General features: G+C 37.2%; 1 protein-coding gene and 2 pseudogenes across 2 annotated transcripts; 2 read left to right on the top strand and 1 right to left on the bottom strand.

Moving 5' to 3' along the window:
- The first annotated feature begins 117 nt into the window (after window positions 1–117).
- Window positions 118–1,609, top strand: LOC147939864 (uncharacterized; annotated as a pseudogene).
- An 879-nt stretch (window positions 1,610–2,488) lies between these two features.
- On the bottom strand, window positions 2,489–3,893 carry LOC109125912 (putative F-box/kelch-repeat protein At1g61540 pseudogene; annotated as a pseudogene). The gene has a single exon (XR_015563330.1). The product of XR_015563330.1 is annotated as a putative F-box/kelch-repeat protein At1g61540 pseudogene (transcript).
- Window positions 3,894–5,767: 1,874 nt separating this feature from the next.
- LOC104709405 (UPF0496 protein At3g57100-like) lies at window positions 5,768–6,835 on the top strand. Its single transcript, XM_010426025.1, has one exon. The coding sequence runs from the start codon at window positions 5,768–5,770 to the stop codon at window positions 6,833–6,835; it is 1,068 nt and encodes a 355-aa protein (XP_010424327.1).
- The last annotated feature ends 7,580 nt before the right edge of the window (window positions 6,836–14,415 follow it).

Genomic DNA, 14,415 nt, shown 5'->3' with positions numbered 1-14,415 from the left:
AAGCTTAATAGAATAGATTCTAGTTTAGTTTAGTTCCGGTTTACTGTAAAATTGTTGAATATAGATCAACACTGTAAAATTTGTTAGATTTAATTAATGAGAAAATCATTTCACAAAATCTCTTTGCTCATGAACACTATTATAGTATCAGAGCTTGTCTTCCGCAATCTTCGATGATTTCATCTTCTTCTTCTTCAAATTCCTTGAAAACTCACCGGAACATCTTCCGTGTCGTTGATTTTCGCGAAAATGGTGAAAAGAGGGGGAAAATTGAGAAATCGGAGTGAAACACCTGAGATCGATGCGTCTGCATCACTCGCGGATCAGTTGTGCTTGAAGATCCAAAGGTGGAAATGATGAAACAACAACGTACTCTTAAATCGGAAGGATATGGAACTCATGGATCTGTGTCGAAGTCATCGGAAGCTTTTAACAGTCCGTTAAGTCTTCAATCGTCTGATCATCCAAGTTTAATGATTGTTGCTCATGCTTTTTATGGAACGAATTACAATAGCTGGTTGATTGCGATGAGGATTAGTCTAGATGCTAAGAACAATCTTAGTTTTATTGATGGATCCTTGCCTAGGCCGTGTGAAAGTGATTACGATTTCAAGATCTAGAGTAGATGCAATAGTATGGTGAAGTCATGGATTCTTAATGTTGTGAGCAAAGAAATATATGATAGTATTCTATACTATCAAGATGCAGCAGAATTGTGGGATGATCTGTTCACGAGATTTAAAGTGAACAATCTACCAATGAGGTATCAACTCGAGCAAGCTGTAATGACTCTAAGACGAGGTCAACTTGATTTGTCAAGCTACTTCCCGAATAAGAAGAATCTGTGGGAGCAGCTAGCCAACACCAAGTTTAGAAATGTGAAGAAGTGTGATTGTGATCATGTCAAAGAGTTGCTTTAAGAAGCTGATACGAGTCGTGTTATACAGTTCCTAATGGGGTTGAATGATGAGTTCAATAGTATCAGGAGTCAGATACTGAACATGAAACCGAGACCAGGATTGAATGAGATCTATAATATGTTGGATCAAGATGAGAGTCAAAGACTAGTAGGAGTTTCTTCTAGGCCAAAGCCACCTCCTACTGCTTTTTAGTCTCAAGCTGTGATTTTGGATCAAAACTCGATTCTGATGGCTCAAGGAAACTTTCAAAAGCCTAAATGTTCTCATTGTTCCCGAGTTGGTCACACTGCGGACAAGTGTTACAAGATCCACGGATATCCGCCAGGGTATCCAAGAGCTAAGAAGAACAATTATGTTGGAAGTACAAATTTGGCAAGTACTGGTCAGATTGAGGATCAAAAGGATCATATAGGAACAAAGGTACATGGAGAAATGTCAAATGGTTAGTTCCAACAGATGATTTCTTACCTTAGCTCCAACAGATGATTTCTTACCTCAGTGCCAAACTCCAATCTCCCAGTATCACCTCATGTCATGATAAAGCTATAGCCTCGACTTTGAGTTGGTGAAACTTTATATATTTTGGGATTATGGAGATTCATGGGAAGTTGGTGAAAAGTGGATTCTTGTATTGGGGTTTGAGAGTTTGTGAAGGATGTGATGGTGGATGTAAAATAAAGCATGCAAGGTGTTTGATAAAATGCCTGACTGAGATTTCTTTTGTCGAAGTACAGTGATTTCTGGGTGTAGTAGATAGAGAAATAGAGAATTATAGACATGGTTTGTAGAATGAGCGAGGAGAATCTGAAGCTTGGTTTTGTCATATCATTTGTTCCTAATTTATGCTCTGTCTTTGAATTTGGGATATTTGAGAATCTCTAGTGAATGCACTCAAAATGTGGTTCTAGGAAAAATCATGGATTATGGTGCTCTTGCATATAATTCAATAAATTGTGATGAGAACCCTGAATCCTGGAAGAAGGAAGTAGCTAATCCTTACCGAAGAGCTTCTCTAGCTCTCCAATCTCAAAGCTGTGAATCAACCAACCCAAGAGCATATTATGTGACATCAAATTTGTTTCTTTAATCATGAAGAATGTTTTGACAGGTTTCTGATTGGTTGATGGTTATCTATCTTTATCTATCTTCTAATTGGTTTGTGTTTTTAGAGAATGCAATTGGTAAAGCTTATGTTCATGTTTTGCAACGAACTAACAAAGAAATTAACTATTTGAGGATCCTCTGTTTCATTTACAAATGGTATGGCGAATTTGAATTTGTACGAGTAATATAAACGGTAAAGATTGGTCTAAGTGTCTTCATCACCAGCGAGGGCATAGATGCCAACACGGAAGAGAAGACTGACATTAGCAGTCTTTGGATTCACATTCACATACATTAGAAACAAAATGACATTACCCGCATTAACCGTTCAAGCCATTTCGTTCAATCATCAAAGAGTAGCAGAGACACCATCCGCATACACCAAAGCGACAAGACTTGTGGACTGGAAGCACAACATCAAACCACTCAACTTTTCCCCAAATTTCAAGCGAAAGCCATTCAAAAACGCAATCGTACATCATAGTCATATAATAATAGAAAGGAGACATCAGAAAAAACAAAAAAGCAAATATTCAAAACAAAATAAAATTATCCGCATAAAAAGCCGTAGAAAGCTAATCACATGAGTAGCCCATTTAAACAAACAACAACAGAAAAAACATCGGCATAGAGCAAGGAACCAGACGAGTGGACACTAAGCACATGATCAAACCATTCAACCATCCCCCAAATCTCATCTCCATTGTGTGTTTCAAGGCTAATCTCAACACACCAAATCCTATTAATATTTTTACCAGCCACACACTCTTCCCATAAAACCGCAATATTTCCACCAAGATCCACCATTTTACAATACTCACGGTCGCGTAAATCAGGCAACTTCCCTTCTAAACGTTCAACTCCTTCCATAATTTTACCTTAAAAGTTAAACAATTTGAACAACCCCTTCTCCCAAATGAACAAGATCTTGTCTACCACGCAAGAGCTAGAGTCAAAGCAAGACCTATTATCTATTGCACGATACTGATCCGTATCCACTCCTATATTGTACCATCTATCTTCCTCAAAATTGTAAACCACTGATGAATGCCCAAACATGTATAATTTTCCATCAAGGCCTCAGCTTTTGACTACACGTTCAGGTCCAAGATCATGATCTTCAAAGTATCGATACTCGATGCTTGGGTTCTTGATAGTGCCCCAAGTTTGAGTCTTTGGATCAAACACTTCCACCCAGTCCGACTAGATGTCGTCTTTACAGCCTCCTACTATATATATATTCCCATTAACTAAGCATACGGTGGACGAAGAGCTCCGGGCCACTCGCATTCCTGGAGCCTGACGCCACCTGTGACTCCTACAATTAAGGACAATGACAGAACTAAGAATAGCGTGTCGATTTCCAGAACTTGTCTCTTTAAGATTTAGCGCGGCCAATTTTTTAGATATTAGAACCAACGGCTATGACACTTGACGATGCCGCAGGAAGCAAACCAATATTGGGAGATGGAACTTGGACAAGATCATAGGCACTTGACTTGTCGGCTACATTTTTATTAGGTTCCCGGCAGAGAGTGAACCAATATGTGATAGGGTCGGAAGGGAAGTTTATTCAAAGATAGAGATACTTCTCGGTACGATGTAAGTGCGATCTGGTCTAGTAAAGTTCCGATGAAGCAACAATGGATTGGAAAGTTTTGCAAACGAGGGAGAGAGTTGGATAGTACAATCTCGAGACGCGTGCAAAACAGTTGAACAACAAGTCATTAGGAAGTGACAGGGTCGAGGTCAGCTCTTTCACCGGAGACGGAGACGACATTTTTTTTCTTTCTTTTACGGAGTAGTTTCTCGTCCCTCACGGCGGCTGAAGATCTGGCTTTGGACGACATTAGGGCAAAGCTTATGGAAATAAAAATTCACAGAGTTCGCAGACACTTGAGCTTTACGTTCTCAGAAAAACCAACCACTACTTAGGCTTTTAGGCCCAAACGTAGAGTGTTAACAATGAGCCCAATGGACTTTATTTGAATTAAAGTGTATCTGGAGCTGAAAATCAATAAAGAAAAGTTTGAGGTTAATATCAAATATTTAAATTTCTTTTGGGGTTAATATGAAAAACTATCTACCAGAGTATCACCCGAGTTACTTGTGTCGCTCTGAGAGACAGTGACAAAACCGGATCACCGAATCACTATGTTCTAGACCGAACGTTCACATCAGAAAATTCTGTCAGCTTCCTTGAAATGCCGAATGGGTTGAATCACTCAAGTCTACAGTCCTAGAACAGTAAAAATTTGTACTCTTATCGCTTGTGGTTTATGCACCGGAGATGTTCGATGAAATGCCTCAATGAGAGTTACGTTTCCAGGGAGTTGGGGTAATGTTCTGTTAGGTATTTGGCTTTTGTGAATGCCACCAAGGAGTTGATAGAAGGGCTTCAGGAATTGAGCTTTGTGGCTCCAGCGAACTCATGCCATTATTATGGTGTATGTGGACCTTTTGGGTTGTGTGTGACGCAAGTTCCTTCCAAATGTAAATGTTTTGAAGGGTTTATACCAAAATATGCTGGTGGTTATGTAAGGTGTACCAAAATACATTGTCAAAGAAACTCTACTGGAAAAACTGCAAACGTCTTCCATCTTGTTCCCAACATAAAGACTATCATACGAATTCCTAAGTTCCGTGAAAGCTGAAGAATGCTACCATAGTTGTCCCCAAAATTGTTCTTGCTTGCCCTTTACTTATATTAATGGAATATGGTGCTTATTGTGGAAGCAGGACCTAATTGACTCATCAGTGAAATTTTCTGCAGGAGGAGAACTTTATTCCATTCGTCTTCCACTAGGTACAGCTTAGATAACACCAAAAAGAGCTACTCTGCACATTCCACTATAACGTTATGTTTAATTTTTTTAGCCTCATAAATTTTTTTAGGTGTAATATGGTCACATGAAGCCAACCCCAAATAGTTGTGTTTCATGACAAAGACTTTTTTTTTTCTTAACCTTTGACATGTTTATCTAATGCTGATAATTGGGTTTTATCTTCAGACAACCTCGGAGGCTCGGACACTGGTTGGTTTTTTGGGATCTTAACTGGCTCAAACTAAATTAGTTTAGTACAAAGCCAACAGAGATAGAGTTTAGAGAGTGCAAATACACTTAGCTGCGGGTCAAGCTGTCGAAAGTATGGCGAGACAACCTGAGGCAGAAGGAAAAATTAGTCTTTGGGCCTAGTAAGCTTTTAGGATCACTCCTGAATTATCAAAAAAAAAAAAAAATAAAAAATCAGCAGAGGGGGTAAAAAGGAAAGAGAGAGATGGGGTTTCTCTCGCATTTTGATTTAATTGTCACGTTTGTTAGATATTTTAAAAGATTCTCTAGAATTTTAATTTTTTTAAAAATTGACGGGAAGTATTCTTTTAATTTTTATCTGTAACTATTTACAATTAATTTAGGAACCGACCGTTACATCAATTTATTAAAGATATATTTCCTTTTTTTTCTTTGGTTTGTACAACTGTCAAAACGTAAAAAAAAAAAAGGGAAAATCAATACTACTTGGCAAAAAAAAGAGGAAATATTCCTTCCCAAAAAAATGGAAAATGCTTAGAAGCTTATTAGTATATATTACACACACGAACGATCAAGACCCATATTTCATTATTCATCTGAAAAAGTGTGGAACTCTTTACTCTGTGGTCTTAAAAAAATTCGTATTTTTTTGCTTTGTGAACTCTGCTCTCTAAAACTCTGTTTCTTTTTTTGCTTTACGAAGAAAGAATGAAGATTAGATTCTGCAAACCATTCTTGTCACTTATTCTCAGGCGTCGTCAACCTATATCCACTGTTTCTCCCACCATGTCTTTTGTATCCTCATCACCTACTACTACTACTACTAGGGGAATGCTCCGATCTCGATCAGAAGATAACATAAAGAAACTTGGGGACTGTATGGACAACATGGACGAAGACGTTTCAAAATTATTCATTGAGTTTCAACAAACCGATCTACGTGAAGATCCGGAGTTGTTCCATCTTCTCAACAAGTACTTCAGCACTAGCAAATCTGTTTCTCATCTCTGCGAGTCTCTCAAGACATGCTTAGAGAGAGCAGAGAAGAAGGACTATAACTTGATCGATGAAGCTCTAAGTGATTTTCATGAAGAACAATTGAGTTATGGGGGACTAATGGAAGCAAGTTTCAGAAAAACATTCAAGTGTCTGAGGAACTTCAACGATTCTAGTAACCACCACGACTTAGATTATTGCGAGTTTCTCAGCAAATTTCAGAGCTGCCATGAAGAGCTGGCGAAGATGATTGTGGAATTAGAGAAGACGATGAAAGGAGTTGATAAAAAGTTGAGACGTGTTAGAGGTCGAAGAGCTATTGTTACTGCCGCTTTATTAGCTCCCGTGATCGTTGCCATATTCGTTAGTAAGATCGTGGCTGGAATTTTTGGATTAGTTCCATTGGATGCGTTGAGTTCGTTTGTAGCTTCGAGGTGGAAGAGATCAACAGAAGCTTTGAAACGTGAGAAGACCGCGATGAGCTCGATGGAAAGAGGAACAACGGTTGCTCTTAAAGAAGTAGAGAAGATTACCAAATTGGTGAGTCGACTTGAAAGTGTTGAGAAATCGATTCGAGTAGCGACCGAGTTTGCTGTTAAGAAACGGGATTTGATGGCTGTCGCTATGAGAGAGGTGGAGGAGGAACGCAAGAGTTTGGAGTTAACTTTCTTGGAGCTTGATAGAGAGACCGGACAGTGCGACGGTTTTGCTCAGTTTGGACGCACGGTGGCTTTGGAGAAGATTACTGAGCTTTTGTCTCGTGGCCAGAAGAGTTCTTAATTTGTAGTTACTTAGTTAGTACTGATACTGTATGTTGAATTGTTACTAATTTGTAGTTTTGTACCATTCTTAATCTCAATTTTGTTGAATTGTTTATTCAACATGGACTCTTATCAATAGCTTCTGTAATACTTAAATAATTTATGTGTTCTTACGTATCAATAACACAATGTTTCAATCAAAGATCAATCGTTGCATGCTTCTCTTTTTGTGATATTGAGTTCTACTGCGTTCGGAATCTGGAGATACAGAGTGAAACATAACACGGTGAAGTGTGCTTCTGTTAATCCAAAGGACTACTAATGTCAGTCTTTTCTTCCGTCTTGGCATTTATGCCACCACTGGTGATGAAGGAGGTAAGCACATTATTTTTTTTATAAGTTATAAAAGCATAAACTGTGTATTAACATCGTTACATTGTCATATATGTAGAAGAAGATGAAGTAGTATATGATGGTGAAAATGAGACACAAGCTTCTAACCAATCGATTGTGGATGATGAAGATGTTGATGAGAGTAGAGTTGCGTGTTTGAGAGTTCAGTACTTTATGTACTTTTAAGATTGAGATTGAGCTGCAGGTTGTTTTAGTTTGAGTTCAGACTATGTTTCAGTTCTGTTTCAAGTTTGACTTCATGTATTAATAAGTCATTTATCAATGTTTGAGTTTTGGTTGGATATTGCGCAGGTTTTTTGGTTTTATAAGTTGCAGTTTTAGTGAATTTTCAGGTTTTTGGTAAATAGAATTTGCAGGTTTTTGGACCTTTTGTTTTTTTAGGTTGCAGTTCAGTTTCGGGATTGAGTTTGAGTTGTCGCAGGTTTTTGGGTTTCTGTTTGCAGTTTTTGGATTGTTATAGACTTTTAAGTTTTTCAAACGTCAAGCTTGAGTTTTTACTCTTCACTTATGTTTAACTAAACACACTCTTCTCTCTTTTGTCCTCACTTATGTTTTGTCTGCTCACAAGTCTCAAAATTCACACAAATACGAATACCATACAAGATACAACCACTTTCAATCATAAATTTTGAGTTTCAGTTCAATGTCTAATCACACTACTTTTCAGTTGATTTCTTTGTTGGTTCGTTGCAAAACATGAACAACATAAGCTTTACTGTAATAACAAAACCCCACTTTTTTCTGCAACTTAAATTATCACAGCAATGAGAAACGCCCAACGCCAATGTACAAAATAGACACACAAATACTAACATACAGTTTTAGCTTTTCTCAGGAATGTGAAGAGAGAACCGTATCTTATCATTGATGCAACACAACAAAGGTGTTTTCAAAACCAATGCCAAGTGCATTCTCTAGAAAACATAAACAAATCATTCATCATAGTCACATTACATTAGAAACAAAAATGACACTACCCACATTAACCGTTCAAGCTGCCATTTGGTTCATCAAAAGAGTGGCAGAAGGACCATCAAACATACAACAAGCATTAAGAATCGTGGACCGGAAGCACAACAAATCTCATTCTTCTGACGACTACTTGAACAATACGCAAACTCATCCCACAAAACCATCATCTTCCCACCAACATTTAAACAGTCCATCATTCCAAAGAGAACAAAACATCATCTACCACACCGTAACTAACACATACTGCACAAGTCAATCCTAGCGTGTTCCATCTACCTCCCTCAGGATTGTAAACCACAATCTCATCATCCCCAAACAGATCAAAATTCCCATCAAGTCCTAAGCTTTTTGATTTCACCTCCATTGCGTTTGAGTCTTTGGATCAAACACTTAAAACCCAATTAGAGAAATTGACATCTTCACAACCTCTCCTGCAGCATACTTGGAGCTTGATGCCACTTATGAGACTTAAAATCAATCAAGAACAGAGACGAGACACGTTGATTCCGAAGGGATTGAGACTAAGAGCATGCCACGATTTGGTGTTCGACACTCGACAGAGAGTGAACCAATACGTGTTTCGGTGTTTGTGGTCTATTGGGAAGCGTAAGCAGATATAGAGACAGCTCTCTCTGTACGTTTTAAGAGAGAACGTGTCTCGTAAAGCTTGGAGACTCGTGCTAAACAATTTTAATAGGATATCGTAAGGAAGTGACAAAAGCATCGAGGTAGGTTCTTCCGCCGGAGACGGCTTCTTCTCACCCAGGACATTCGCGGCGGACGACATTGTTGTGGCCTGTGGGGAATCAATTTGCTGATACATTAACTCTCTGGTTGGGTGCGTATGTGTACGAGCTTATCTTGCGCGTGAGATGAAACTCAAAACCAAAGCTTTGGGCTTTGTCCACTACTATAGCAGATCACTAATGGGCTTTCATTATAATTTTACTAACATTATAAACCTTTCAAATAAACCTTTCAAATGATTTCCTTTAAAATAATTTTACTAACACTTTAAACCTTAAAACTAACTTTTATTTTTATACCGCCATAAAAAATAATAGAATAATAATATTTATCAACACAAAATAGTTAAATTATGTTGGTTTAATTTAAATTTTAATTAGTTTTAGTTTTTATAAATAAATAAAAAGATAAAAAAATAATTTTGTGTTCATCTTCATTGTAGACAAAACTTTTACGACGTTGCTTTTCAGATTATTAATTCTTTTAACTCCACTGGATTCAGATTCAAATCGATTGATTTTTCATTGGAAACCAATGAATCTTCTAAATATATTGTCGTCTTCAATTTTACATTTGTCAAATGTTTTAACCTTCCCTCTGATTCTTCATTTTTTTTTCTTTGATGTATTTTTAATTTTTTTTATCAATCGTCATAAATAATTAAATTAAATTAAATTAATTAAATAAGTATTTAAATCAAACCAATAGTTTAACTATTTCATGTTGACGAATATTATTGTTCTGTCATCTTTCGTGGTGGTGCAAACAGGAAAGTTAGTTTTAAGGTTTAAAGTGTTAGTGAAATCATTTTCAAGGTTTATAGTGTTAGTGAAAATATCTCAAGGTTTAAAGTGCTACTCAATGATACTTTGAAGGTTTAAAATGTGATTTCCTTTTCCTTAATTATAGATTAGATTTCTTTAGTAACTAGTATTATCAATTTAATTTTGATTTAACTTAATCGGAAAATTTAGAACCCGAAGTAAAACAATTTTATGTTGTAAAACACTTGGAGTGGACTTCCATAACCGGCCCATTACATGTCTTGGTGTGTACAGCCCATGGCCGAAGGCCCATTACCTATTTCCTATTCTTAGTCAGTTTTGTACTAAGGGTTTGTCTATTACTATATATATGTAATGAACGATTGAATCAATAAGAAGAAGAAGAGAAACACCAAATCTCTTTCTTACTTTTACAACACGTTATCAGCACAATAGCCCTAAAAGTCCAACTGAGAAAAAGTTCCTAAAAACCCTAAAAACCCTAAACCGCCGCCACACAAAAAGTCATTGTTTGTCCAACCTCGGCAATCAACTTCCGTCCGTGTTCGTGGTCGGCTACTGCTCAGCGATCAATTCCTGTCCGAGGCTAGTTCCTGTTCGGAGATCTGTTCCTGTTCGAGAAGCAACCTGTGTTTGTGATCGGTTCTTCCTCTTACCTAGGCCGAGCTTCGTGATCAAGTTAAAAGTAAAACCGAGGTCTTTAGCTCCCGGTTCCTATCCAGTCAACCTCAAATCGGTGGAAGGTAAACAATAATCAAACCCCCTTAGAACCTATGAAATCGAACCTGACCTCTTAAATCTAATGGAACCCTAAAATCTACAAGTAAACAATCAACAAACAAAAACCCTAAGCTTTAGACCCTAAGACCCTAAAAACTTTAAAAATTTAAAATCGGTTGTTATGAGGTTTAGGACTGCTTAGATTGTTTGAAAATTAAACCGATTATGCAATGTTTAAATCTGATTGTTATTGTTGATTGATTGCTTGAATTCAATTGCATGAGAACCTTAGAACTAAAACCTAAATTCGAAATTCATAAAGAGAATATTAAACTGATTTTTCTAGGTTGCTAGAATCCGATTTTGGTGTTTGTTTGCTTAAAATCAAACCCTAAATCTAAGAACTTAAAATCAGAATTGATTATATGTTTTGCATGAAAGATCAAAACAAAATTAGGATAAATTCCAAATTAATTCTAGACATTATCCTAAAATCCTAGAAAATATTTCCTAAAACTTTGTCCTAATCCTAATTTAAGAAAAAGGAAATTCAATCTAAGAAAAGGAAACTTAATAAAAGGAAATTCTTGCATGCTAGATCTTATGTTTATCTAGGACTGTTCTCATGCATAATATAGACCACGAAATTATGTAATAAAACAAGACATTATCTACTAAAATAAATCCATGGTTCGGTCTTAAATACCGCATGGCCTAAACTAAAACAATTGGCATGGTTCGGTCTTAAATACCGCTTGGCCTAAGACTAAAATAATTGCATGGTTCGGTCTCAAATACCGCATGACAATAATCGGGTTCATGGTTTGTATTTTATACTAAGATTAACCTGAAATCAAAGGACCTATGTGAGTGAATTGAGGATGATAATAATTGCACTGAGAAAAATAGATATAAGGCGATCTTGCATATTCGCCATCACCTTGTTGAGAGTCTCAAAAACCAGTACCTCACTATTGAAGATCCTCTTGACCTTTGGACAACGTTGAAAAACAGATACGGACACCAACAGACGGTGTTCCTACCAAAGGCTCAATTTAATTGAAAAAACTTAAGGATCCAGGATTTCAAAACCGTGGATGAGTATAACTCAAAGCTATTTAAGATAGTCTCAATCCTAAAGTTATGTGGTACCGAGGTGACTGAGGAGGACTTGCTAGAGAAGACATTCTCTACCCTTCACTCCAATAACGTACTGCTTCAACAACAGTATCGTGAAAAGGGGTTTAAGACGTTTGCAGACCTCATCTCTTGTTTGTTGCTTGCTGAGCAGAACAATGAGCTATTGATGATGAATAGTGCTTTGAGACCTCCGGGTACATCTCCATTACCGGAAGCTCACAAGATTGACATGGCAAAGAAAAAATCCCAACGAGCCTAAAGAGCCAAAAGAGACTAAAGAGTCTAACTATGTCCATAAGGACAACTGTGGCCGTGGCCATGGGAGAAGTGGACGTGGTGGTCCTGGTCGTGGGACCTATCAAGGACACAATTTTGGTGGTCAAGGCCGTGGAAACCGATTCGGCTTCGGCCGTGGTCGGGGTAGAGGCCGCAGGCAATTTAAACCGCAACATAAGACCAAGTCCACTTGCCGCGGAGTATGGAAAATCATTGGGTAAAGACATGTAGAACTCCTAAGCACCTTGTTGATCTCTATTAAGAGAGCTTAAAAAAGAATCCAGAAACTAACCTGGTTCATCTCGATGGTGAAAAAGATTTCAACCATGAGAATGATGACCAATTGGATTATAAGACTTCAGATTGTCTAGGAGAGGATAATTAAATTTAAAATTGTCTTGGTTTAATTTCTATGTTTTATGCTTTGAATTTTATTGAATTATGATTTTGGTTTAAATTCAATCATATTATTACTTTTAAAATATGCATTTGTTATGCTTTTATGGCTAAAACATAATTCTTGTCCATATTGAGAAATTGCTGAGGACAAGAATATGATTGCGGTGGATAGTGGATCAAGCCACACAATTTTGAATGATAAGAGATATTTTGCATAATCTCATTTTGAAAATGCCAATATTAGCACAATAGCAGGTATAACAAGTTTTATTGAAGGCTACAGCCAGGCACACATCTTGAACTAAGTGATGCCGTATATTCACCCACCTCAAAAGGAGCTTATTGAGTTTAAAAGACATTCGTTTGAATGGTTTACATGTTGAAACAAAGGGTGAAGGAAACCAAGAGTTCCTATACATTATTGAAATTACCCCAGGATCTAAGAAAATCCTAAGAGACTATACCCGCATTATTTACTGGTTTTTACCATGCTAAGGTTAATATGATAGAGTCTAAATTGGCAATGAACAAGATGTTCAATGAACAATTCACTTTATGGCATGACCAGATTGGCCATCCGGGTTCTAACATGATGCGTAAGCTAATTATAAATTCAAATGGGCACACTCTAAAAGAGAGAAGAGTTATTCCTAAAAAAAAAATCTCACGTGTGTAGCATGTACACAAGGGAAACTCATTATAATGCCATCACCAGGAAAAGTAATTAAAGAGATTTTCCACTTAAGACTATACGTCTAGACAATGTGGTGAATTTACATCCCAAACGTTTAATGATTATTGTATGTCCATGGGGGGAAGTGTGGAACATCCCGTGGTATATGTCCATACACAAAATAGATTAGTTGAATCCTTCATTAAGCGGATCCAATTGATTGCTTGACCATTACTCCTAAGGTCGAAGCTTCCTGTGTCGGCTTAGGGACACACAATAATACATGCAACATAGTTTATACGCATCAAGCCATCTAGTGAGAATAAATATTCGCCATCCCAATTATTAACGGGTCATGAGCCAGACATATCCCATCTAAAAATATTCGGGTGTGTCGTATATGTACCAATTGCACCATCACAGAGAATAAAGATGGGACCTTAAAGGAGGATAGGAATATATGTTGGATATGATTCTCCCACCATTATTAAGTATCTTGAGCCAACTACGGGTGATTTATTTAAGGCCAGATACGCGGATTGTTAGTTTGCTGAATCCGAATTTCCTATGTTGGGTGGAGAGAATAACAAGTTGGTCAAAGAAATAACATGGAATCAAACATACTTAAATTGGCAAGATCCTCGGACTCTATCCTGTGATGCAGAGGTCCAGAAAATTATACATTTGCAAAAGCTAGCTAATCAATTGCCAGATACCTTTGCTGACCCAAATAGAGTAACGAAATCGTACATACCAGCTTGTAATGCACCAGTACGTATTGATGTTCAGAAGGAACACAATAAGCAAGTTGCTACAGAGTCTAAAGCCCGTTTGAAACGAGGTAGACCAATAGGTTCCAAAGATAAGAACCCTCAGAAATCTAAGAAAGGTGCAAATAAATCCGGGGTTAAGGAAATAATAGACATGGCCGCGGCAAATCCTAAGGCACCGAATGAGGTTTGGGACGCTGAACCTCAAGGTCCTGAAGGTATTGATAATAATGAGATCTCAATCAATTATATCATGTCTGGAATACAATGGAACCGTAAAGATGTTGACATTGATGAAATATTTGCATACAAGGTAGCACTTGAAATAAATGAGGATCATGAACTCACGTCTATATTAGAGTGCACTCAAAGTAAAGATTGGTTAAAATGGAAAGAAGCTATTGACGTGGAGTTAAACTCTTTAAAGAAGAGGAATGTGTTTGGTCCGATCTTAAGGACACCATTCGATATAAAGCCAGTTGGAAATAAGTAGGTCTTTGTAAGAAAGAGAAATGAGAATAATGAAATCGTGAGATATAAGGCACAGCTTGTAGCACAAGGATTCTCTCAAAGACCAGGAATAAATTATGAGGAGACATACTCCCCTGTGATGGATGCAACGACTTTTAGATATTTGCTAAGTCTGGCTATAAGAGAAAAACTGGATTTGCAGTTAATGGATGTTGTAACCGCATACTTATAT

This window comes from Camelina sativa, chromosome 8, assembly GCF_030686135.1.
Source record: "Camelina sativa cultivar CO46 ecotype springtype chromosome 8, ASM3068613v1".
Taxonomy (NCBI): Eukaryota; Viridiplantae; Streptophyta; class Magnoliopsida; order Brassicales; family Brassicaceae; genus Camelina; species Camelina sativa.
The sequence above is the reverse complement of the archived record's forward strand: the minus strand, read 5'-3'. Positions and strand labels throughout refer to the sequence as shown.